The 23512-nt window shown below is 40.0% G+C and overlaps 2 protein-coding genes and 1 pseudogene across 8 annotated transcripts in view; 2 read left to right on the top strand and 1 right to left on the bottom strand.

Moving 5' to 3' along the window:
- The window catches only part of CNST (consortin, connexin sorting protein), a 131256-nt gene extending 129428 nt beyond the window's left edge, over window positions 1–1828 (bottom strand). For 5 of the 6 annotated variants that reach the window (XM_041750644.1, XM_041750635.1, XM_041750628.1 and 2 more), the window contains exon 1: window positions 1692–1828. The gene's annotated coding sequence lies outside the window, so the exon portion shown is untranslated. The remainder of the gene's footprint in view (window positions 1–1691) is intronic. The other variant, XM_041750613.1, reaches the window with a different exon arrangement.
- A 248-nt stretch (window positions 1829–2076) lies between these two features.
- On the top strand, window positions 2077–20632 carry TFB2M (transcription factor B2, mitochondrial). 2 transcript variants are annotated; one of them, XM_041750666.1, is made up of 9 exons: window positions 2077–2529; window positions 3321–3409; window positions 6292–6445; window positions 7965–8113; window positions 11370–11459; window positions 14319–14381; window positions 17776–17802; window positions 17905–17948; window positions 20236–20632. In XM_041750666.1, the coding sequence occupies exons 1-9, from the start codon at window positions 2217–2219 to the stop codon at window positions 20408–20410; spliced, it is 1104 nt and encodes a 367-aa protein (XP_041606600.1). In that variant the 5' UTR covers window positions 2077–2216; the 3' UTR covers window positions 20411–20632. The 2 variants fall into 2 exon arrangements, with proteins under 2 accessions (XP_041606600.1, XP_041606593.1); XM_041750659.1 differs by having other exon boundaries at window positions 17776–17948.
- LOC121488243 lies at window positions 6758–7755 on the top strand (annotated as a pseudogene).
- Window positions 20633–23512: the final 2880 nt, after the last annotated feature.

The raw sequence follows: 23512 nt of genomic DNA on the forward strand, positions 1-23512 counted from the left end.
AATTCTCTTGTTCAAAACTAAAAAGAAGAAAAACAAAAATCCCACAAAAACCCCACAACTCAAAAGCAAAATCAGAAACACCAGTTTCTTTGGGGGTGAGTAGGCTACCACAAACCTTATGAAATAAGAAAACATTATTTTAAAATAAATACCTCAATATTTTTAGAAGTGTATTTTAAAAGCGAGAAATCCACAACACAGGGCCACCTGGGTGGCTCAGTGGTTGAGCATCTGCCTTCGGCTCAGGACGTGGGATCGAGTCTCATATCGGGTTCCTTGCAGGAAGCCTGCTTCTCCCTCTGCCTGGGTCTCTCATGAATAAATAAATAAAATCTTTTTTTTTAAACATTGTTTTTTTTTTTTTTAAGATTTTATTTATTTTTTCATGAAAGACACAGAGAGACACAGAAACACAGGCAGAGAGAGAAGCAGATCCCGGGATCCCGGGATCGCGCCCTGGGCTGAAGGCAGGCGCTCAACCGCTGAGCCACCCAGGTGTCCCAATAAATAAAATCTTAAAAAAAAAAAAAAAAAAAAAAACATATTTCTAGAGGCGAATCATTTATTTCTCTATCATAAGAAATCTTCTTATTTATTTGATTTTAAAATATTCGCCCCCCCCCCGTCGTTTAAGGAAAAAAAAAAAAAAGGAACTGTATTTCTGAATCCATGAATATATTATTAAAAGGGTAAAGCAGGAGACAGCTCTTTCAAGAATGGAAGTGAAAAGCTTTCTCAGGTGTGCGGACCGGGCCTGTCACTTCTAGAAAACTGCCAATGGGGAAACCATTAAAAAAAAAAAAAAAAAAGAATTTGTGGACATTTAGACCAAGGAGTCCCCAAGGCTTCCCCAACAGTTGGCGAGATACTTTCTATGCCCAGAAAGCCATTATAAAATTTGTGGCTGTGAATTTCTTGATCCATTTTGAGATTCAGCAGCTGAGTACCCTCCTCAGATTTCCTCGGGCAGAGGATAACACCGCTTCGAAACCCCTTCCTCTCGCATTTAAACACCCAGCTCCGTGACTGGAGTCCGTACGCGGAAAGGACGGTGCATATTCTAAAGGGGTGTTGGCGGGCCGCAGCTCCCTGCCGCGGGGTCTGCGCCTCGACACCGGCATCCGAGCCGAGCCGAGCCGAGCCGAGCCGAGCCGAGCCGAGCCGAGCCGAGTCGAGCCTCGCCTCGCCTCGCCCGCTGCCCGGGAGAGGCGCCGGCAGCGCCGTCCTCTGCAGCCTATTTTTGGAGTCTCGGGAGCCGGGCTCCGGGATTGCAGCGCACACAACGCGTCCGACTTAAGTTTACACCGGCAGCAGCCTGAGCATCCTAAGGTCGCCGCCGTCCTAGGCGGACAACCCCGTTTAAAGGTTTCCGACCTCCACGTTAAACACCTTAACTTTAAATCTTCCCGACACGCAAGTTACACACAACAATGAAGGTAGAGCCTTGGCCCGGGGGTGAGGACGGGAGCCTCCGGGCGGCGGCGGAGGGCGGAGGGACGACGGCCCCGGGTGGAGAGCGAGTCCAGGGCACCGGGCTGCCCGGAGGGCACGCGGAGCACCCAGGCTGCGCGCGGCGCCGGGGGAGGAGCCAGGGGTCCCGGGGGGCGGGGAGGGGGCTTCCCGCCGCGGCCGCCCGCCGCCCGCGCCCGCCGCCCGCGCCCGCGCCCGCGCCCGCTCCCTCCTCTCCTCACCTGCGAGTCGGAGGCGAACGCGGGGCTACGGCCGGGCGCCCGCTCTGTTTCCATCCCCGCTGGCTGACATGGCGGCCGAAGAGCTGTCACCCAGCCGGCTCGGGTCTCCCGCCGCGCGGGTGGAGGAGACACCTCTAAGCCTTCCCGCCCCGCCTCCCTCTGCGCACCCTTCCCCGCTGGCCGGCTGGCGGCAGGCGGCCGGCGACCGCGGAGCATAGAGCTCGGGCGGCTAGAGAGGAAGCGCAACCATAGAGTACCAGTCCAGACGCAACCCGGATGGTCCGTCGGCCTCCTCGTCCGTCCACTCGCAATCCCGGGGCGGCACGCCCGGACGGAAGCGGAAATGAGGGAAGTGGCTGGAAGGGGGACCGTTCGCATGCGCAGTGTGCGGCGTCTGGTCGCGCCGGGCCTAGTAGGGTGGTGGGGACCGGCGGCACGTGGGGGGTGGGGGTGGGGGCTCTGCACGGAGCTCGCGGGCGATGTGACGCTCGCCGGTTACGCTGGCACAGACCTCGGAGACTGAGGATGTCGGTTCCCGCGGCGGGGCTGCCCCCGCGCCTGGCGCTCTCAGCCTTGGCCGGCGCGGGGCGCTTTTGCGTTCTGGGGCCGGGAGCGGCGAGGCGGACGGGCGTGTGCCCCGGGCACCGCCGGGCCCTGTCTGACCTCCACCCGCAGCCGGTGCCCACGCAGGGCTTCCAGGACTCACCGTCCTGGTTCCCCAGGTGCCGCTCAGAGCCCAGGAGCTACATCACCAGTCCGAAACTGGCCACGACCTTGGCGCATATCCTGGAGAACGAGAGGAAAACCGCCGACAGGCTCCTGCTGGAGTGCAATCCAGGTGAGTGCGTCGGGGCTGCGCTTCCTGGATAGTCACTCCTGCCGACCCCCCCCCCCCCGACGGCGCCCGGGAGCAGGTGGGCGGTCTGTTGGGATCCCCACGCGGGAGCGAGGTCTGCGGCGCTCCGCCTGCCCCTGGATTTTGCCGACTCCTCCAGATACTTGCACGACCCCCGCTCCACCCCTCCCCCCACCCCTGGCAAGAACCTTTATTTTTACATACTCCTCCTAGAGAATGTAAGATGTATAGACGTTCTGAAAAAGACATTTTTTGGGGGGAAGATTTTAAGTAATCTCTCTACCCCGCGTGGGGCTCGAACTTAGAACTCGAAGGTCAAGAGCCTAGCACTCCCCAAACTGAAAAATACTTACTTAAAGCAGCACTGGGTGTCACGAGTCAGTTCTGTTTAGATTCGGCAGTATCTTACATGGTTAAAGTTTCTGTATAGCCCGCCTATGCGTGGTATGCTAAAGGCATCTTTGTTTTGCTGAGACCTAGTGAAACATTGTGGTTAAGAACGCAGGCAGGCTTGGCTTGGCTTGGTCTGGCTTGGCTTGGACACGGTGGATTCAAAGCCAAGCAGCACAGCAGCACTTAGTTGTGATGTTGGCGTCCAATGATTTTATCCAATCCCCGGTTTTCTTACATGTCAATAACAGTGTGATATCTACTTTGAGGATGTTGTGAGGATCAAAATTAGGTAATACAGGTAAAATGTCTGCTTTAGTCGATATTCAAAGAATTTTTTTTTTCTTTTGCAAATAAACTTTTTGTTCTGTTAATAACACTAGGTCCTGGGATTCTGACTCAAGCATTACTTAAAAGCAAGGCCAAAGTGATTGCCCTTGAAAGTAACAGAACTTTTCTTCCACATTTGCAGGTATACTTTGTTTCTAAAAATAATTTGTTGCTCAATCAGCTATCTTTGAGTATGTAGGAAAGTGAAAATTAAGAACACAGTTTACTTTTATAGACTCACTTTTGAGGATCATGCTATAAATATATTGTTATCCCCAGTGACTGGAACATAGTACAGTAAGTATGATAGTAAGTGTCAATGCTTGTTGAATGACTGAAAGATTGAACTGAAAGATTGAGTTCTGAGATTTGTTCCCTGGGATGCCTCTGTTTCCTCAACATAGAATCTAAGTTAATGGGACTTCATTAACTCTGGGTTTAGTGTTTCAGAGGCAAGAAAGGTTCGGTATAGTCAGATACAGTTGCATGTAGTCAAAACATTATCCAAATGGGTTTTTTTTAGTGAAATCTGCTTCTTTATAGCAGACAGCTTCACTTAACAGTGAAGTGGAAATTAAGTAACTTAACCTGTTTGACTTTGGTTTTTTCATATGTAAACTAGAGACCTTAATACCCACTGGTATATGACCTTACTGCAATTTATTTTTATTTTAAAGACTATTTTAGAGAGAGAGACAGGGGAAGGGGTAGATAGGGAGGTAGAGAGAGAATCACAGGCCAACTCCCTGCTGAGTGTGGAGCCTAACATGGGGCTCAATCTCATGACCCTGAGATCCTGACCTGAGACATAAACAAGAGTGGGACGCTAACCAAGTATGCCACCCAGGAGCCCCTCTTGTTGCTATTTAAATTAAATAAGATAAATTGTACTGTTTTTGAATCCTAAATGCAATCAAGTTTTTAAATGTGATTTCACTATTATTGTAGAATTGAATTATTTTTTTTTTAAAGATTTTATTTATTCATGAGAGACACAGAGAGAGAGAGAGACACAGAGATACAGGCAAAGGGAGAAGCAGGTTTCATGCAGGGAACCTGATGTGGGACTCCATCCAGGGTCTCCAGGATCACACCCTGGGGCTGAAGGCGGCGCTAAACCGCTGAGCCACCCAGGCTACCCCTAGAATTGAATTATTTTAGAATTCTGGCTGTCATATCATTATTATCATTATAGCATGGTATGTGACATACAAAAACAAAAAATGTACAGAACAAAGTCTTAATGTATGCATTCCTCTTACACTCCTATCAAACAAAATTCATTAGCTTTTCTTAGTTTAAGATTAAATATTAATCATATTTATTATAACTATTATATTTTAATAGTCATAATACTATTATGACTGTTATATTTTAATAGTCGTGATAATTTAATAGACTATTAAAATATAAGTCATAATAATTTAATAATTGTTATTATATTTAAAAATATGACTCTTGAGTAACTCGTGAGGTTATTTTATTGCTATACATAGAACAATTTGTAAGAATTTCAGTATAATATGTTTTTAAGATACACATTAAGTGAGGGGCACCTGGGTTGCTCAGTCAGTTAAGTGTCTGCCTTAGGTTCAACTCTTATCTCAGGGTCCTGAGATCCAGTCCCCCCCCCCCCCATTGGGCTCCCTGCGGGGGAGGGAGGGCAGGGATCTGCTTCTACCTCTCCCTCTGCTACCGCCCTCCCCCTCCCCCCGTACGTGCTTTCTCTCTTTCTCTCAAATTAAAAAAAAAAAAAAATCCTTTAAAGAAAAAAGATATGCATCAAGTGAGTGTTCTTTTTCTCTAACTGTCATAATGCCACACTCTGGCTTTCTTTACATTGTTGGCTTATTTTCAGCTTCTTGTGGACTCTGGAGTTATTCAATCCTCAGGCTTAGTCTTCTGTGCTTCTCCCTAGGGGGCCTCATCTGCACCCCTGGGTTTAATAACCTTCAACAAGCCAAGTCCTCACCAATGTATGTCTTTAGCCTGGACCACTGCACTGACCTCCCAATTTAGGCCTACAGATTCTCACCTGGCATTGCCACTTGGTTCACCCAATAGGCATCTCAAAATTAACAGGGCCAAAAGTATTTGATTTCTACCCCAGTATGTTTCTTCCCTAGTCTTTCTTAAGGATCTTCACAAAAATGATTATTAGAATTTACTAGATTTAGAAATAGAGTAATATTTAGATTGAAATCAAACACTTAAGAATAATTAGGGTTTTTATTTCATGAGTTTAAATTGCAAATTCTTGAAACCTTGATGTATACCAATAGAATTTTCTGTGCATGAGAACCTCAAAATGCATATCAAGTCACATTGTGTCCTCTTCTATTTGATTTTTTTACAACTTCAAATTAAGTTTTATGGAGTCTGTAGCTGACCTTGCTCTCACTACTAAGATCTCCAGTGCTACGGCAGAATGAGCTCATTGGGGCAGTGAAAAGATTGAGGTATATCAGACCTCTTCCAGAAGACAAGGAGCTTTCCCTCTATAGTGCTTCTATCTTTAGAAAACAGAAATGAAAAACCCAGGGGAAAATAGAGGGTGATCTACACAATGAGTATAGCCACGTTCATTTGGGAAAGGACTCCTTAAACTCTTCTAGTAAAAAAAGGACTGTCTGCCTTTCACTTTAATATTTTTATTGTTTTCCTCTTCTATGAAGCATTTTGCCACTACCTGCAGACAGGTTGCAGCTCTCTGCCTGGGCCCAGGTGTGATCTTAGAATCGCTGTCAGTGCTCCAGGCAGCCTCCATTAAGCAATCGGATTAGTGTGGGGACACTTTTTGAACAATTGAAGCCATTGATACAGAGATAGCAAAAGAATAAGAATTGGTTGAAGGCTTTTTTGTTTTTTGGGCTTTTTCTTAGTAGTAGCATATTTTCGTCACTTTTCAGGCATTAATTTCTCTTAACTCTTAAATTTTGGGGTAAATTTCTTAAAGTAGATTTTTGAATTGGTACAAAGTATGCATAACTGACAATTTTGAACACGTTATCTCTTTCTCTCTAGTCCCTGCGAAAAAAGGTGGATGGAGAACTAGAAGTGATCTACTGTGACTTCTTTAAAATGGATCCTAGAAATTTTGGAATAGTAAAACCACCCATTATGATTTCAGAAACCCTTTTTCAGCATTTGGGAATAGCAGCAGTTCCTTGGTCAGAAGGTAATTTTTGTCACTCACTGCAGCAAATAGCTTATAATTTGCCAGCTTTCTCCAGCAGTACAGCTTGTCTACCGAATGGATCCACATCCTGTATAGATGATGCAGTTTATTGGGTGGGCACTCTTCACTTGACTGGCTTTCCTCTCACATAGCCAGGGTCAGAACAGCTCCACAGAAGCCATGTGTCTATCAAGGAAAGATGCCCAGGCTTAGTTTTAATTGACTTAATATAGTTTGTTAACGTTTGACTCGACAACCCCAACCTCCTCCTCTTTCTTGGTAGTGGAACCTGTGGACTCTTTGAACTTCAGGATGGTTCAGGCTAAGAGCTGGATTCTGAAGAAGCACTTTGAAGGCAGCCCTAGTCATACATAGTAACTTTGAGTTAAAGACAATTGAACTCCTGTCCTTAAAAAATGGAGAGGTCCTGCTGGAAGCTTTGTTCCTTACCGTGGATCCTTAACATGAGAGTGGCAGCTAAAAGGTTGAAGGAGGGTGATATGATGATAGGGCAGCAAGTGGCCAGAGTTGTGAAAAGTAAAAACTCAGCCTTCCCAGCAGGAACTGTGGTAGTGGCTTCTCCAGGCTGGACATTGCACTGTATTTCTGAATGGGAAAGATCTGGAAAGCTGCTTGCAGAATGACCAGACACAGTACCAGGGTCTTTGGCTCTGGGAACAATTGGCATGATAGGTCTAATGGCCTACTTTGGCCTCCTTGACATCTGTGATGTGAAGGGTGGAGAAACAGTGATGGTTAATGCAGCAGCAGGGGGAGTGGGCTCTGTGGTGGGACAGATTGCTGAGCTCAAGGGCTGCAAAGTTGTTGGAGCAGCAGGGTCTGATGAAAAGGTTGGGTACCTTAAAAAGCTTGGATATGATGTTGCTTTTAACTACAAAACCGTGGAGTCTTTGGAAGAAACTGAAAAAAGCCTTTTCTGATGGTTATGATTGTTACTTTGGTAATGTAGGTGGAAAGTTTTCAAACATTGTTATTCCCCAGATGAAGAAATTTGGAAGAATTTCTGTTTGTGGGGCCATCATGACGTATAATAGTACTCGCCCACTTCCCCCAGGCCCACCCCAAGAGAATATTATCTATCAGCAGCTCTGCTTGGAAGGGTTCATCGTTTATCGCTGGCAAGGAGAGGTCCGCCAGAAGGCTTTGAAAGGCTTTTTTTGCTGACATGGGTCATAGAGGGTAAAATCCAGTACCACGAATACATCATTGAAGGATTTGAAAACATGCCAGCTGCATTTACGGGAATGCTGAAAGGAGATAATTTGGGATAAACAATAGTGAAAGCATGAAAAAAATGGCACATGGAATCTAGACATCATTTGGATGATGACTTAATTTCTTTTTAACCATTTAATAAAAAATGTATGTTACCTTCATTATCTAAAAAAAAAAACTTAGTTTGATAAGTTTGATAATCAAACTTAGTTTGATTCAATAAAATGTGATTATAGGAAAAAGTTTTAACTTATTCAAATATTTTTGCTTGTATTCCTAACAGATATTCCACTAAGAGTAGTTGGAATTTTCCCAGCAAAAAATGAGAAAAAGATACTTTGGAAACTTTTATATGACCTATATTCTTCAACTTCTGTATATAGTTATGGACGAGTACAACTAAATATGTTTATTACTGAAAGGGAATATGAGGTAGGTTATTAACAAATACCTGATTAGTTTTTGTTTTGAAAGAGTGCTGTGATCTTCTCTGAATGGTCTTAATCTGTATGATTTTAATTTGAGCTCATGACATTGTTTTTAAATTTCTGTAATTTTTGAGTTTGATTTTTTAGTCTTTGTGGTTAAATATACATGACATAATATTTACCATTTTAACTTTTTAAGTGTGTAGTTCAGTGACATTAAGTATATTCAAATTGTGGCACAGCTGTTACCACCATCTAGCTCTTCTTGGCACATTTTTATCGTTCCATACTAAATTGAACATTACCTCCCCTTCCCCTGAGCCTCCGGTAAACATTCTTCTACTTTCTATCACAGTGAGTTTGACTGTTCTAGGTACTTTGTCATTGTTGGAGTCCTGGAATGTCGCACTTTTGTGTCTGACTGGCTTCAATTAGCCTAATGCTTTGGTGATTCATGCAAGTCATAGCATGTGTCAGAATTTCAGGGGGTTTTTTTTGTTTGTTTGTTTTTTAGAATTTCAGTTTTTAAGGCAGAAAAATAGGTCATTGCCTAGCTGTACGTATATTTACACACAAGCACATAATGCACATAGGCACACATGCCTTCCTCCACCTTCTGTTTATCCATTCATCTGTCAGTTGGCATTTGAGGTGCTTCCACTTTATTACTGTGAACGATGCTGCTGTGAGATTTGGCGTGCAGATCTTTTCCAGTCCCTGCTTTCAGTACTTTGGGCTATTTACCCAGAAGTGGAATTGCTGAACCATATGGCAATAATTTTTTTTTTTTTAAGATTTTATATATTTTTGAGAGAGAGACAGAGCATGAGAGGTGGGAGAGGCAGAGGGAGAGAGTTAAGGACACTCCCACTGAGTGAGGAGCCCAATATAAGGCTTGATCCCAGGATCTTAGGACCATGACTTGAACCAAAGGCAAACGCTTAATGCACTGAGCCACCCAGGCACCTCAATACTATTAAATTTTTTTTTCTATTTTTTGATTTTTTTAAGGGCCCACTCTTCAGTTTCCTGTAGTGTTTTTACCATTTTGTATTCCCACCAACAACACACAAGAGTTCTGGTTTCTCCATGTTCAGTCCAACACTTCTTTCCTGTTGTTTTATAGTTCCTGTTGTAGTGCTGTGAGATAGTATCCCATTGTGGTTTTGATTAGATTCATGATGTTGGACATCTTTTCATGTGCTTATATACCATTTGTATATCATCTTTGGAGGAATGTCCTTTGCCCTTTTCTTTGGGTTTTTTTTTTTTTTCTGTTGAGTTTTAGGAGTTACTTATATATTCTCAGTATTAATCCCTGCTTAGGTATTTGATTTGTAAATTTTTTTCTCCCCATCTGTGGGTTGCCATTTTATACTGTTGATTGTGTCCTTTGATTCTCAAAGTTGTTAATTTGATGACATCTAGTTTGTCTTTTGCTGCCTGTCCCGTTGGTATCATAGCTAAGAAATCACTGTCAAATCCAAGGTCATGAAGCTTTTCTTTTCTTCTTAAGAGTTTTATAGTTTCAACTCTTATATTCTAGTCTTTGATCCATTTTGAATTACTTTTTTTTATATGGTGTTGGGTAAGGGTCCACCTTTGTTCTTTTGCGTATGAGTATCCAGTTTTCCCAGCATCTTTTATTGAAAAGACTGTCTCTTTCCCCATCAAATGGCCTTGGTACCCTTGTCAAAACATCACTTAACTATACACATGAGCATCTGTTTCTGGGCTATTTTATTACATTAGGTTCTTCAGTGTCTCTTGAGATTGCATATGAATTTTAGGATGGGTTTTTCTATTTGTGAGAAAAAACATCGTTGGGATTTTGATATGGATTGCATTGACTGTGTAGGTCATATTGGGTAATGTTGAAACATTTTAACATTGATCAGTCTTCCAGTCTGTGAACATAGGTTGTTTCTCGATTTATGTTTAGTTTCTTTCATCAGTGTTTTACAGTTTTAAGTGTACAAGTATTTCAACGTACAAGTATTTCAACCTCCTTGGTTAAATTTTTTTTTATTCATGAGAGACACAGAGAGAGAGAGAGAGAGAGAGAGAGGCAGACACAGGCAGAGGGAGAAGCAGGCTCCTCACTGGGAGTCCGATGTGGGACTCAGTCCCAGGACCCAGGGATCACAACCTGAGCCAAAGGCAAATGCTCAACCACTGAGCCACCCAGGCACCCCTTCCTTGGTTACATTGGTTCCTAAGTATTTTACTCTTTTTAATGTTATTGTAAACAAAGTTGTTTTCTTAATTTTACTTTTCAGATTATTCATTGTTAGTATACAGAAATATGCTTGACTTTTGTGTATTATTTTTATATTCTGCAACTTTGCTGAATTTATGTACTGACTCTCACAGGAATAGTTAGGGTTTTTAGACTACTCTGAAATTGAAGGACCTTCTGAGAGTAGTGTCTGGAGTCTAGAGAGTAATGTTTCTTTGCTGCTCAGAAAGCTTCATATTATTAAATCTTGTAATCCATTGTAGCAGATGTTTACTTGTACATCAGAGTTATGTGTTAGGATAGTGGAGCAAGAAATGAAAGAATGGTTTATTCACCAAGACTCAGTAAGGAAATAGTGATGATCCATGGAAAGAGAAGGGGGTCTCAGAACCTTGAGGCTGTACATACGTTATGTGCATGAAAAATTGAAAGAAAGAAACTGGAAATGCTTCATCAGGTTTTACTTTGCTACTAGGGAAATGTTCTGGTACTAATACCATGGACCTTTTCATACGTGTTTTCCTCTGTGTACTGCTCTTTCATTCACTTGAGAAAACCACACATCCCTCAAGTGTCAACCTGAACAATTCTTGTCTCAAAATTTAATAGCCCACCTGATACATACTTCTGATACACACTTGTGCTTCTCCATGGGAATTCTATGTTTTTGTTTCATTATTTCTTTTTTTTTCTTTAAGATTTATTTATTTATTCATGAGAGAGACAGAGGGTTTCATTATTTCTTTAATGAGATTTTGCCCTGATAGGGGTTATGGCTATAGGAGATCAGTTTCACACACATTGTAAGTGTGATGATGTATTTTAGTATGAAAGTTCAAAAAAGTTTTTCTCTTTTTTGAAATAGTTATGGTAAAAAAAAAAAAAAAGAAATAGTTATGGTTAAGATGTTACATTTCTAATTTCCTTTAATTTTTAAATACTCTTAAGGTATTTTAAGATTCAGAATTTCATTTTTATTGCCTATAGTTATATAAACCTGTAACTTATTTTCTTTTACTAGAAACTGGTGGCAAGTCCTGAAACTCCACACTTGTATCAAGTATTAAGTGTGCTCTGGCAAGTAGCCTGTAAGATTAAGCTTCTGCATGTGGTAAGTAAAATCCTTCTAAATTTTAAATGTAAGAGATAAGTCATTTTTATTTTTAATTTTTTAAAATTTTAATTAAATTCAGTTTATTAACATATAGTGTATTATTAGTTTCAGAGGTAGAGTTCAGTGATTCATCAGTTGTGTAGAACACCCAGTGCTCATTCCATCACCTGTGCTTCATAATGCCCGTCATCCAGTTACTCCATCCTCCCACAACCTGAACTTCATTTTGTTTTTAAAAAACAAACTTTCATTTGTTTTTTTTTTTTTTTTCATTTGTTTTTAAAGAGGCTACATTTCTGTGACCAGTAAATGGAGAAAAATTAAAAATTCATTTTATTATTTTTCCCAGCTATTGAAGATGACAGAGCAAGGTAACTTTGTGCTTATATTTTTGCCACAAATATTTATGTTTTTCTCTGATTATAAAAATAATAATACACTTATTATAAAAAAATGAGACATAAGAAAGGAAGGAAGAAGAAAAGAATTTTAAAAACTCATCACTATAATTCCACTACCCAGAGGTCACTGTTGACATTTGTGGCCTATTGGTAGCCTTTTATTTTTCCTATGTTTTTTTTTTCTTTAAGTTATAGAGATTATATTATTTTGTATCTTTTTTTTTTTTTTTAATTTTTATTTATTTATGATAGTCACACAGAGAAAGAAAGAGAGAGAGAGGCAGAGTCACAGGCAGAGGGAGAAGCAGGCTCCATGCACCGGGAGCCCAACGTGGGATTCGATCCCAGGTTTCCAGGATCGCGCCCTGGGCCAAAGGCAGGCGTCAAACTGCTGCGCCACCCAGGGATCCCCTATTATTTTGTATCTTATCTTTTTTTACTTAATAGCTAATAGATAATAAGGTTTTTTTTTCTCTTGTCACTAGACATTTTTCCCAAGTTGTCTTTTTCATTTTGTTTTTTAATTTTGAGAGAGAGAGAGAGAGAGAGAGTGAGCATGAGAGCAGGGAGGGACAGGGAGAAGCAGACTCCCTCCTGCAGACCAGGTTGCCCAAAGCAGACACTTAACCAACTGAGCCACCTAGGTGCCCTTTTCCTAAGGTTTTTGTTTATTTTAAGATTGTATTTATTCATGAGAGACACTGAGAGAGAGGCAGAGACACAGGCAGAGGGAGAAGCAGGTTCCATGCAGGAAGCCCGATGTGGCAGTCAATCCCAGGACTCCAGGATCACTCCCCTGGGCTGAAGGCAGGTGTTCAACCACTGAGCCACCCAGGCATCCTCTTTTCCTAAGTTTTTAATGGCCACTTAAAACCTCACTAGAGAGCATTCCCCTTCGTAGTTTATTTCTTTAGGCAAAATCAGAGTCAGCTAATAGAAATATGTGAGCCACACGTATAACTTTACATGTAAAGCTATATTTCGTAGCAACATTTATAAAAAGTAAAAAAGAAACAGGTGAAATGTCTTTTTTAATCTTCTTGATTTAAAATATCATTTCAGGGGATCCCTGGGTGGCTCAGCAGTTTAGTGCCTACCTTTGGCCCAGGGTGTGATCCTGGGGTCCCAGGGTCAAGTCCCATATCAGGCTCCCTGCATGGAGCCTGCTTCTCTCTCTGCCTGTGTCTCTGCCTCTCTCTCTCTCTCTGTGTGTGTGTCTCATAAATAAATAAATAAAATCTTAAAAAAATATCATTTCAGTGTGTAGTCAGTATTTTACAATTAGTTATTACATAACTTTTTTTTTAATGTGTGGGGCCTTTGAAGTCCAATGTGTGTTTTACCCTTAACAGCACATCTCCATTCAGACTAGGTATGTTTCAGGTGTCAATAGCCACATATCACTAATGGCTACTATATTCATAGCAAAGGGCCAGAGTGAAGACAAAACTGATAAACACTATTTCTCTCATATAATAATTTGGTCTTTCACTTTTTTATTTTAGTAGAATTTTTACTGGATGTATGTTTACATATTTGCTGAGCCCTTGTACTTCTAGGGACCTGATGGTTTCACTTCTAAATTCGCCTTGTGTATGTCCCTGTCATCCCATTACTGCTGTCATCTAACAACACATTAAGCCCATGCATACTTAGTTGTTAGAAGGTTATCCATTTGATTTAGCTTTTGTGCCAATTCTGTTTGTTTTCCTCTAGTACATGAGGTTCTTAGATTGGCTCTCTTTTTTTTTTTTATCAGATTGGCTCTCTGTTTCTTGTCTTTAGTATCTGTTGAGTTCCTATTGTTTTTCTGTCTTCCCAGAAATCTTTCACCCTAGGATTCACAGCACTGCCCCTGCCTGTATACTGTAATGTTTGTATTGCTATTCTCCATGTCCCTAAAATCCTTTCTTACCTCAGTGATCTCTCATTCTATTAGCTTTTTTATCTGGGCCTCCTCCCCTTATGGCTATTGGTTAGTGTCTTCATAAAGCTTCATGAGGACTTTGGCTTTCTGGAGAGTCTTCTCTTTTCTTTGTTCTGCAGTATTTATTTTCAAAGGCTCTGTTTTGACTTGTGCCATTCATTAATGTCAGTGTTGATCCAGTGGCTCCTAACCTGACTGTGACCCTAATATGCAAATCTTAGCTGTTAAACTAACTTAAGGACCTGTTTGCATAATTACATTAGGATGCCACTTTATCTAAATAAGTAAGAGAAATAGCTATATCTGGATAGACCTTTGATTCTCATCTTTTTTAAAAAAAAAAAAAATAAAACGGAGAGAGAAGAGGGAAGTTTATGGTTTAACTATCCCATGTTGTTTTTCTTAAGTCCGAGTAGAATAGTGACTTGGATTTGATTCATTTTGTTGCTCAAAGGCAGTAGTAACTTAGGGCACTTTGACTAATGAGAACTAAAAGAAATATTTTGGTTTCATTTACCTTCCCTTAAGGAGCCTCGGTCCTCATTTGGCGTATATGGTCAAAGTGGGCAACTGGATGATCCGAAGAATAAGGTAAGAATGAATGAATACCCTTGCCTTTTTCCCTCTAAATGGAACATCCTATTTTCTTTAAGATTTTTGGTATTCTGTATTTACTTAGATTTTTAATTTTAGGATATTTGGAAATGTTCTTTAAACATACCTTAACTGGGCAGCCCTGGTGGCTCAGGGGTTTAGTGCCACCTGCAGCCCAGGGTGTGATCCTGGAGACCCGGGATCGAGTCCCACATTGGGCTCCCTGCATGGAGCCTGCTTCTCCCTCTGCCTGTGTTTCTGCCTTTCCCTGTGTGTCTCTCATAAATTAAAAAAAATAAAAATAAAAAATAAAAATAAACATACCTTAACTGCTTTTAATAAATTCAAATTATTTTGGAAAAGAGTAATAATTTTCAGCTAATTAAACAGTGGATACTAGTTAGCATAGTCATAGCTTAAACAGAATTTGATTTCCATCTCTTGAACATACATCTCAAATTTAGAAAATACAGTCATCTTAGGGTACATCTAATTTGATGAGCTAAAGATGCAATTTTATACTCAGAAATCTGTTATGTTACTATTTATAATGATGGGGTTCATCAACAGGTATGTCTTGTTTCTTACCCAGAGGGTGGGACTTTTGTTTGTTTATTTTTTTCCTCTTTCTATAAAACCAAAGTGATAATGTTATAAAGTGATCCTCCATTTACTTTATGTCAGGAGTACACATAGCAAAATCAGAATAAAGTAGCTAAATTTTAAAAAATAATCCAGAGTTTCACTTCAGGATAAAATGCTAATGATGCATAGTTCAGCCTGAAGTCTCATTTGCCTACTTACTTTTTTTTTTTCCTCCTGCCACTAAAAGAAAAAAAAGAAATGACCAATTTAGAGATGGTCTGACTTTTCAATGATCAGTCATTGTTATGATTTTAGAGATTTTAGCTCTATTTCACTCTCCATAAGCATATTTTTGTAGCCTCATAGAATAGAATCAGAGTAATATATTTTGGCTTAAGACCATTAAGAACTTACTCAAATGTCCCAAGAGTGAACAATCCTGTATATAAGACACTTGCTCATTTTTTTAGTTACAAGAACTAACGCTTAAAATGGCGTGTTTGGCCAAATTAAATATATAAACTTTAGGGATGAAGAGGAGATAACCAGACGTCATGTTTCATGAGAGAATTTTATTCAGATATTCCACCCTGTATCTCTGATATCAGCATGTTCATAATTGCTACAGAGGCACTTGAGACATTTAACCATTCATTAGAGCACATAATTCTATTTCCATCCAAGTTGTTTGGGATTTTCCACTTTTTGGAAGCCATCTTTATATCACTGGAATTTTTTTTTTCTTACTTTAAAAAAAAATTATTTATTTATTTGAGAGAGAGCAGGAGCAGCAGAGAGGGGCAGAGGGAGAGGAAGAAGCAGGCTCCCTGCTTAGGGCTCCAATGTGGGGTTTGATCCCAGTTCCCAAGATCATGACCTGAGCCCAAAGCAGATGCTTCACTGACTTGAGCCACCCAGGTGCCCCCAGAACATTTTTTTCAAAGATATAAATAGCCATTTATTTAACACCAGGAAAGTTTTTTCTTCCCTATTTATCAAGTAAGTATCTGTAACTACAAAACTACCTACAAGCTTCCTTGCTTGCTTTATTTTTATTTTTAAGTAATTTAGGTCACCAACCTGGAGCTTGAACTCACAACCCGGAAGATTGCACACTCTACCAACTGAGCCAGCCAGGCACCCCCTACCAGCTCATTTTTTAAAGTCCTCCTCAGGGATACCTGGGTGGCTCAGCTATTGGGCATCAGCCTTCTGCTCAAGATGTGACCCTGGGGTCCCGGGATCGAGCCCCACGTTGGACTCCCTGCGTGGAGCCTGCTTCTTCCTCTGCCTGTGTCTCTGCCTGTCTCTCTCTGTGTCTCTCATGAATGAATGAATAAAGGAATTAATTAATTAATTAATTAATTAAAAAAAATAAAGTCCCCTTCAAAAGTCTTATTATCAAAAAAAAAAAAACAAAAGTTTTATTATCAACAACATAGGACACTTCATGCCTGAGGTTATTTCCCTCTCTAATAATTACTAAATATTTTTTAAATTTTATTACCTTCCCTCTTTTGAAAAAAGATTAATCCTTCAAGCAGGCATCCAAAACTAGAACTGGAATTGATTGAAAGCTTATTTTTTAAGCTAATAGATCTTCCACAAACAGTATATATATTTAAAAATATGTATGTTTGTGAATGTACATATATGTGTGTGTTTGTGTATATATAGCTAGATAAGTAATAAGGGATCACTACCACTATATGAGATTTCCAGAGGACTTAAATGGAAGGCCTCTCTGCCTTCTGAGGGATAATTTCAGAGGAAAAAAACATCTTAACTTTATATCAAGGCATATACTTTCTGAATCAGAATTCTGTATACTAGAGCAGGTTGGTCAGCTTTTTCAGTAAAGGGCCAAACAGCAAATGTTTTATGCTTTGCAGACCACATAATAGTCTTTGTCATATTCTTTGTTGTTTTGTTCTGTTTTGTTTTATTTTAACAATCCTTTACAAATGTAAAAACCATTTTAGATCCAACTACACAAAAACAGGCAGGCCACGGACCATAGTTGTAACCCCATAGTTTTTTAAATATCCAAGTGAAAATGTTAAGTCAAGGTGTGACCTGGGTGGCTCAGTCGGTTAGGTGTCTGCCTTCGACTTGGGTCATGATCTCAGGGTCCTGGGATTGAGCTGCTCAGCAGGGAACCTGCTTCTCTCTCTTCCCCCTGCTCGTGCTCTTTCTCGCTGTCTCTCTCAATAAATAAAATCTTTAAAAAAAAAAAAAAAAAACGGAAAATATAAGTCAATAATGGTTTTTTATCCTTAGGATCTGGGGTTGTGTCTCAAACATAGAAGAAACTCAGTATGTGTTAGGATCATATTTGGGATCTGATTTTACCCTGCTTCAAAGTTAATTAGCTGTTATTCTTTCATTGATACTGCCCAAAGGTAGACTCCTGTATTAGATGAAGGACTTTATCTGCCCTATATCCCATGGGGTAACAGGGTGTACCTCAATTGGATGGTGTACATGCTGGGCCTTGCTTTGCAACTTAGAAACACTAGGGGATTTCACTTCCTTTATAGCAAATATGACGCAAGCCTCCTCTTTGCCATGCAGGGAGCCATTATTTCATCCTCCAAGGTGGCTCACTGCAAACAACCCTGAAAAACTGCCCAGGTAAAGAGTAGTTTTAGGGCCTTGCACTCTTGACACACCTAGCAAGAATAGAGAACACTCAGGATCTGTGGTGATGGCCTTTTCAAACAGCTAGTTTGAATGAATAAATGAACTATGTCTTTTTCTGGCAGTATTTATGACTAACACACTTTATTTTTTTTTCTCTCTCCAGAAACCATTAGAACAAGTAAACAAACAAGTAGGACAAAACATGTGTTTAATTCAACTGACTCCTCATCAGAATTTATTTACAGAGAATTTAACATCTATTAACTATGATGTATTTTTTCTCATGTTAAAGCAGTGTTTTATGAAGCGCAATTTCAAGCTAATGGACCATTTACAGTAAGTAAAAAGAATAAAAGCAAGTATAAAAGTGGCAGTTTTTTTTTTTTTTTTAAGATTTTGTTTATTAAAAAAAAAAAAAAGATTTTGTTTATTAATGAAAGACACCAAGAGAGGGCAGGGACACAGGCAGGAAGAGAAGCAGGCTCCCTGCAGGAAGAGCCCGTTGCGGGACTCAATCCTAGGACTACAGGATCACATCCTGAGCCAAAGGCAGCCACTCAACCACTGAGCCACCCAGGTATCCCAGAAGTGGCAGTTTAATGTAAGAATTATACTTCATGTTAGAGGTCCATTTTCTATATCTTGTATATCATGATTAACAGAGTGAGGTACCATGTTTTCATGCATCTATTTCTTCAAAACAGTTCCTTCTCCAGTGCACATTTTGAGAAAAATAAAATTCAATTTTCCATATAATCTCTTGAGCTTAATTTTTTTTCCATTGAGAATACAACAGCCTACCAGTTATTTCATCTTTGTCAGAGTATATGGCCAGGATTAACTTAGGTGGAGAACTAGCTGCTTGCCAGTGACCAGGATGGAAGGAGCCTCAGTGGTGACATACCCATCATCTTGCCTTTTCTCACTGCTTATCCTTTGTGGTTTTATTTCCTAAATCAAAGCAGGCACAGATTATTATACCTCCCTAGTCCTCCTGTGCTGGGCCAAATTTATGTTTCTACTAAAGCTTTATAAAAATTATAGCTATTACTGCCTACTCGGTATCTATGTAACTTTTACGTGGGGCTGTGCACTTTGGAATCAGCAGCCCATGTCTTTGAAAGTACTGTCAGAGGATAGGTGAAACTCTGAATGAGCTGTTGATTGAACAATATTTGTATAAAAATAAATGTTAAGGGGCGCCTGGGTGGCTCAGTGGTCGAGCATCTGCCTTTAGTTCAGGGCATGATCTCGTGGTCCTAGGATCAAGTCTCACATTGGCTCCCCACAGGGAGCCTGCTTCTCCCTCTGCCTCTGTCTCTGCCTCTCTCTGTGTGTCTCTCATGAATAAATAAATAAAATCTTTAAAAAAAATAAAATTAAAAAAGTAAATGTTAAGAATGGCAATAGTCTAATAAGTTTAATCTATTTTTTATCTTATCACCTGTGGTACTGATTGTGTTGAATGAAAATATCAAGGATAAAGGAAATTAGGGGGGTGCCTGGGTGGCTCAGTCAGTTAAGCATCTACCTTCAGCTCATGTCGTGATCTCAGGGTCCTGGGATCGAGCCCCACGTCGGGCTCCCTGCTTAGCGCGGTTCTGCTTCTCTCTCTCCCTCCACCTGCCTCATGCTTTCTCTCTCCCTCTCTTTCAAATAAAATTTAAGTCTTTAAAAAAAAAAAAAAGAATGTAGGAAATTAGGGGTACCTGGGTGGCTCAGTTTGTTGAGTGTCTCTTGATTTCAGCTCAAGTCTTGATTTCAGGATTGTGAGTTCGAGCGCTGTGTGGAGCCTACCTTAAAAAAAATTTTTTTAAAAAGGCAGCCCTAGGAAATATGATAAACCATGGTGAAAAATGTTAAAAATTCCTTTGGCGATCTCTGAATTGAAAGTATGTTTATACCTATGAGCAGGATTCCATTCAAAATCTAAAAGTTCTTGTCAAAGGCTCATTGATGGTTTCTTGCTAGGGTAATTAATAAGGCAGTTTTTTGCTTTATAATTTATCACCAGCAATTGTTAAATAAAAAGGTGAAACCTATTTCCTCTTTGACATCTCCTGGATGCCAGTTTCTGCTGTTTGTACTTACTGATGTATTACATGGACCTAAATGTAGTTAAGAATGCTTTGCAAAGAGAATTAACAGATGGAAGAGGTAGGCAGAAGAATTGTTTTGGGGCAGCCTGGATAGCTCAGCGGTTTAGAGTCGCCTTTAGCCCAGGGCGTGATCCTGGAGACCTGGGATCAAGTCCCACGTCAAGCTCCCTGCATGAAGCCTGCTTCTGTCTCTGCCTCTGTCTTTCTCTGTGTCTCTCATGAATAGATAAATAAAATCTTTAAAAAAAATTATTTTGAAGGGCAATGGTAGACTAGAATTTTGTGTTAAGACTTGATGAGAACACGTTAAAAGTCCAAATTTGCTCTTTGGGTGATAGGTAAGCCATGAATCTTTAGAAATAATGGTAAAAGCTGCATATTTTATGTAGGCTCTTAAACCAAATAAGAATAATTATAGATCCATAAATTAACCTTCTTAAGTTGGGCATAGAAGCCATTTCTACCAATATTTACCACAGTTATAAAAAGGAACCAAGCAGATTTACTTTGTGTTTCTTTTGCAGGTTATTGAGTCCAGTTAATGCAGCAGCTATATTGAAGCAAATAGGGAAAGATGGAGACATGAAAATAACAGATCTGTATCCTCAAGACTTTAAACAGCTTTTTGAAGCTATAGAGTATTTCAGAGAATCTTGCAGGTGGCTCCTTGATGATTGTGTGGAAGAGATGATCATGTAGGAACTTGATTGCCCATACCTGAGCCATTGATATATTTGAAAATTATGGCACAAATGGAAGAGAACCACATTTGAAAAGCTTCCAGCCTTTCAACAGAAGATAACTCTTCTTGTTTTGCAGATTGAGCAGATAATTTCTTTTGAAGGTGATAGTTTCCTAAACCGTGGATGCCATTATATTCACAGAAAATAAAATGAAAACTTCAGTTAATTGTGAATTTGATCAGATTGCATTTGTTTTGTTTTGAATTCCTATCTACTGTAGACGCACTGGTAGTTGTAGGATATTGCCAGATGAAGTTTCTTTTTAAAAATCCCTTTGGCCAAGGGCACCTGGCTGGCTCAGTCAGTAGAGCATGTGTCTTGATCTCAGGGTTGTGAGTTTACGCCCCATCCATGTTGGGTGTAGAGTTTACTTTAAAAAAAAAATCCCTTTGGCCAAATATCTTACATTATATTAACTTAAATATTCCACTTTCACTGTTGAGTTTTGCTTCCTCCTGGAGGGCAAGAGTTTGTACATTATTAAGCTTAGAAAGTAAATTAAAATGATTTTAAGTGGTTTGTTTTACTTTTCAGATTGTTGAATTAATATCAAGTATTGTACAATGAAATTATTTCGATTTTAAAATGGATTAAACTTTTTTAGAAAGTAAAATATTTTAAGTAATAAGATTTTGTGATTTGTTGGTCTTTAATGAAATATTAAATTGATCCTAAGTTATTCACTTTAAATTCTGTTATGTATAAGTGTACTTCCAGTGAGTAATTCAGTCTGTGTTCTTCAAAAGTTGCTTGAATTTTTGTTCTATTAAGAACATCTGAAGTTAGATCTTTGGATGAACCTAATGGAATTAAGAATGTTTTCCTAGATCATTGAAGAAGCTACTAGATTTTAACTAAGACATATCAAATATCCTTTGATTTGGATGGTAATATTTGAATGGTAATATTCCACAATAATACAAAACATTTTTAAAATCCTTCTAATACAGAACCTGCCTATTTTGGTCCCAATCACTCCTGAATTTACAATGACTATATTCTTAAATATTCTAGAGAAAAACATCTATTTTCTTTTTGGAAAGTTATCAATATTTCAAAAACAAATACACAAAAAGATTCTTAAGTACCACTGAGCGTCTCCTGTTGTAATGACTAAAGCTCTCAGCTCTGCTAGCTATTTTAAGCCACTATGATCTTACCTAGAGTTAACCAATGCCCTTTCACCCTTGTGGTTAATAAAATTCAAAAAAAAATTTAAAATAAACTAGTTTGGAATGAAATTGTATCACTTTTAACCAAGACTCCTAATATAAATACTTTTTTTTTTTAAAGGATTTTATTATTTATTCATGAGAGACACAGAGAGAAAGGCAGAGACACAGGCAGAGGGAGAAGCAGGCCCCCTGAGGGGAACCCAGAGGACTTGACCCCAAGACCACAGGATCACGCCCTGAGCCAAGGCAGACACAGCCACTGAGCCACCCAGGTGCCCCTATAAATACTATCTATATGGCACTGATCAATAGTATCCCATTCCAACATTACTACAATGACTCATGATCATAACTACTAAAAATTTGCAGACTCCTGAAGTGATGATTGGTGTCTAAGCCACAAGCCCGGACCTTATATTTAAAAAAAAAAAAAAATTTATTTATTTACTCATGAGATATTACAGAGAGAAAGAGACACAGGCAGAGGGAGAGGCAGGCCCCCTATGGGGAGCCGATATGGGACTCAATCCCAGGACCCCAGGATCACAGCCTGAACCAAAGGCATATGCTCAATCACTGAGCCACCCAGGTACCCCCAGACCTTGGATTAATGAGAAGGAAGGTTTGTTTTTTATTTTTTTTTTCTTTTTTAAGAAAATGATTTTTTTTTTTTTAAGATTTTATTTATTCGTGAGAGACCCAGAGAGAGGCAGAGACACAGGCAGAGGGAGAAGCAGGCTCCATGCAGGGAGCCCTATGTGGGACTCGATCCTGAGACTCCAAGATCATGCCCTGGACCTAAGGTAGATGCTCAACCGCTGAGTTACCCAGGTGTCCCAAGATTTTATTTTTTTGAGAGTGAGAGAGCACAAACAGGCAAGGGCAGAGGGAGAGGGAGAAGCAGGCTCTGACAGAGTAGAGAGCCTGATGCTGGCCTCAATCCCAGGATCTCGAGATCATGATCTGAGCCAAAGGCAGGCACCTGACCAACAGCCACCCAGGTACCCTGAAGGAAGGGTTTTTGGTGTTTTTTTTTAAGCTCCATGTTTTATAACATTTATATTATTTGCACCAATCTAAGGCTTGAAAGAGGAATCCTAGTTACCCACTGAGACACATAATACACTTAAAAAGTAATCCAATAAGTTTTGGTTAAATGTCCATTTGGCTTATTATTAAAACTGCTGGATAGTTCTGTAATAACATAGATATTAATTAATTACCCTCTTGCTAATAAAACTTAAATGTTCAATTATGGTTTATGGGATATTGCACAATTTTCTATGCTCTCTTCGTTTTTTATCTGCTAATTAGAAGCGAGGATATGAAAGTAACAAGTAGGGCAAGAAAGCATTGCTTTTTGTGTATTTTAAAGTCCAATTTAGATTCCTGGTGGAAGCTGACTGTAAATTTAGCAAGAATTTTCATTGGATTAATGCCTGGGTGGCTCAGCGGTTAAGTGCCTGCCTTCAGCCCAGGGTGTGATCCTAGAGTCCCAGGATGGAGTCCCACATAGGACTCCCTGCATGGAGCCTGCTTCTCCCTCGGCCTGTATCTCTGCCTCTCTCTCATAAATAAATAAATAATTTTTTTTTTTTAAGAATATGAGAGACAGAGAGAGGCAGACACAGGCCGAGGGAGAAGCCAGGCTCCCCCTAGGGAGCCTGATGTAGGATGTGATTCCTAATCCTGGGATCACGCCCTGGGGCCAAAGGCAGATGCCCAACCACTGAACCACCCAGGCGTCCCTAAAATCTTTAAAATATTTTTTTTTCCATCAGAAATATTACATCTCCAAGACTTGAAGATTTTGGGATCCTACTCATGATTTCCTTATTACTTATTTATGGTATAAAAACCTGTACTCCATATATCATGAACCT

The sequence above is a fragment of the Vulpes lagopus genome, chromosome 1 (genome assembly GCF_018345385.1).
Source record: "Vulpes lagopus strain Blue_001 chromosome 1, ASM1834538v1, whole genome shotgun sequence".
Taxonomy (NCBI): Eukaryota; Metazoa; Chordata; class Mammalia; order Carnivora; family Canidae; genus Vulpes; species Vulpes lagopus.

Excerpts from the sequence above, each read along its gene's own strand:
- TFB2M (XM_041750659.1), top strand. The coding sequence starts at position 2,217 with ATGTCGGTTCCCGCGGCGGGGCTGCCCCCGCGCCTGGCGCTCTCAGCC. Across the intron at positions 6,446-7,964 it reads AGCAGTTCCTTGGTCAGAAG|ATATTCCACTAAGAGTAGTT; the intron begins GTAATTTTTGTC and ends TATTCCTAACAG. Across the intron at positions 14,382-17,775 it reads TGGATGATCCGAAGAATAAG|AAACCATTAGAACAAGTAAA; the intron begins GTAAGAATGAAT and ends TTCTCTCTCCAG.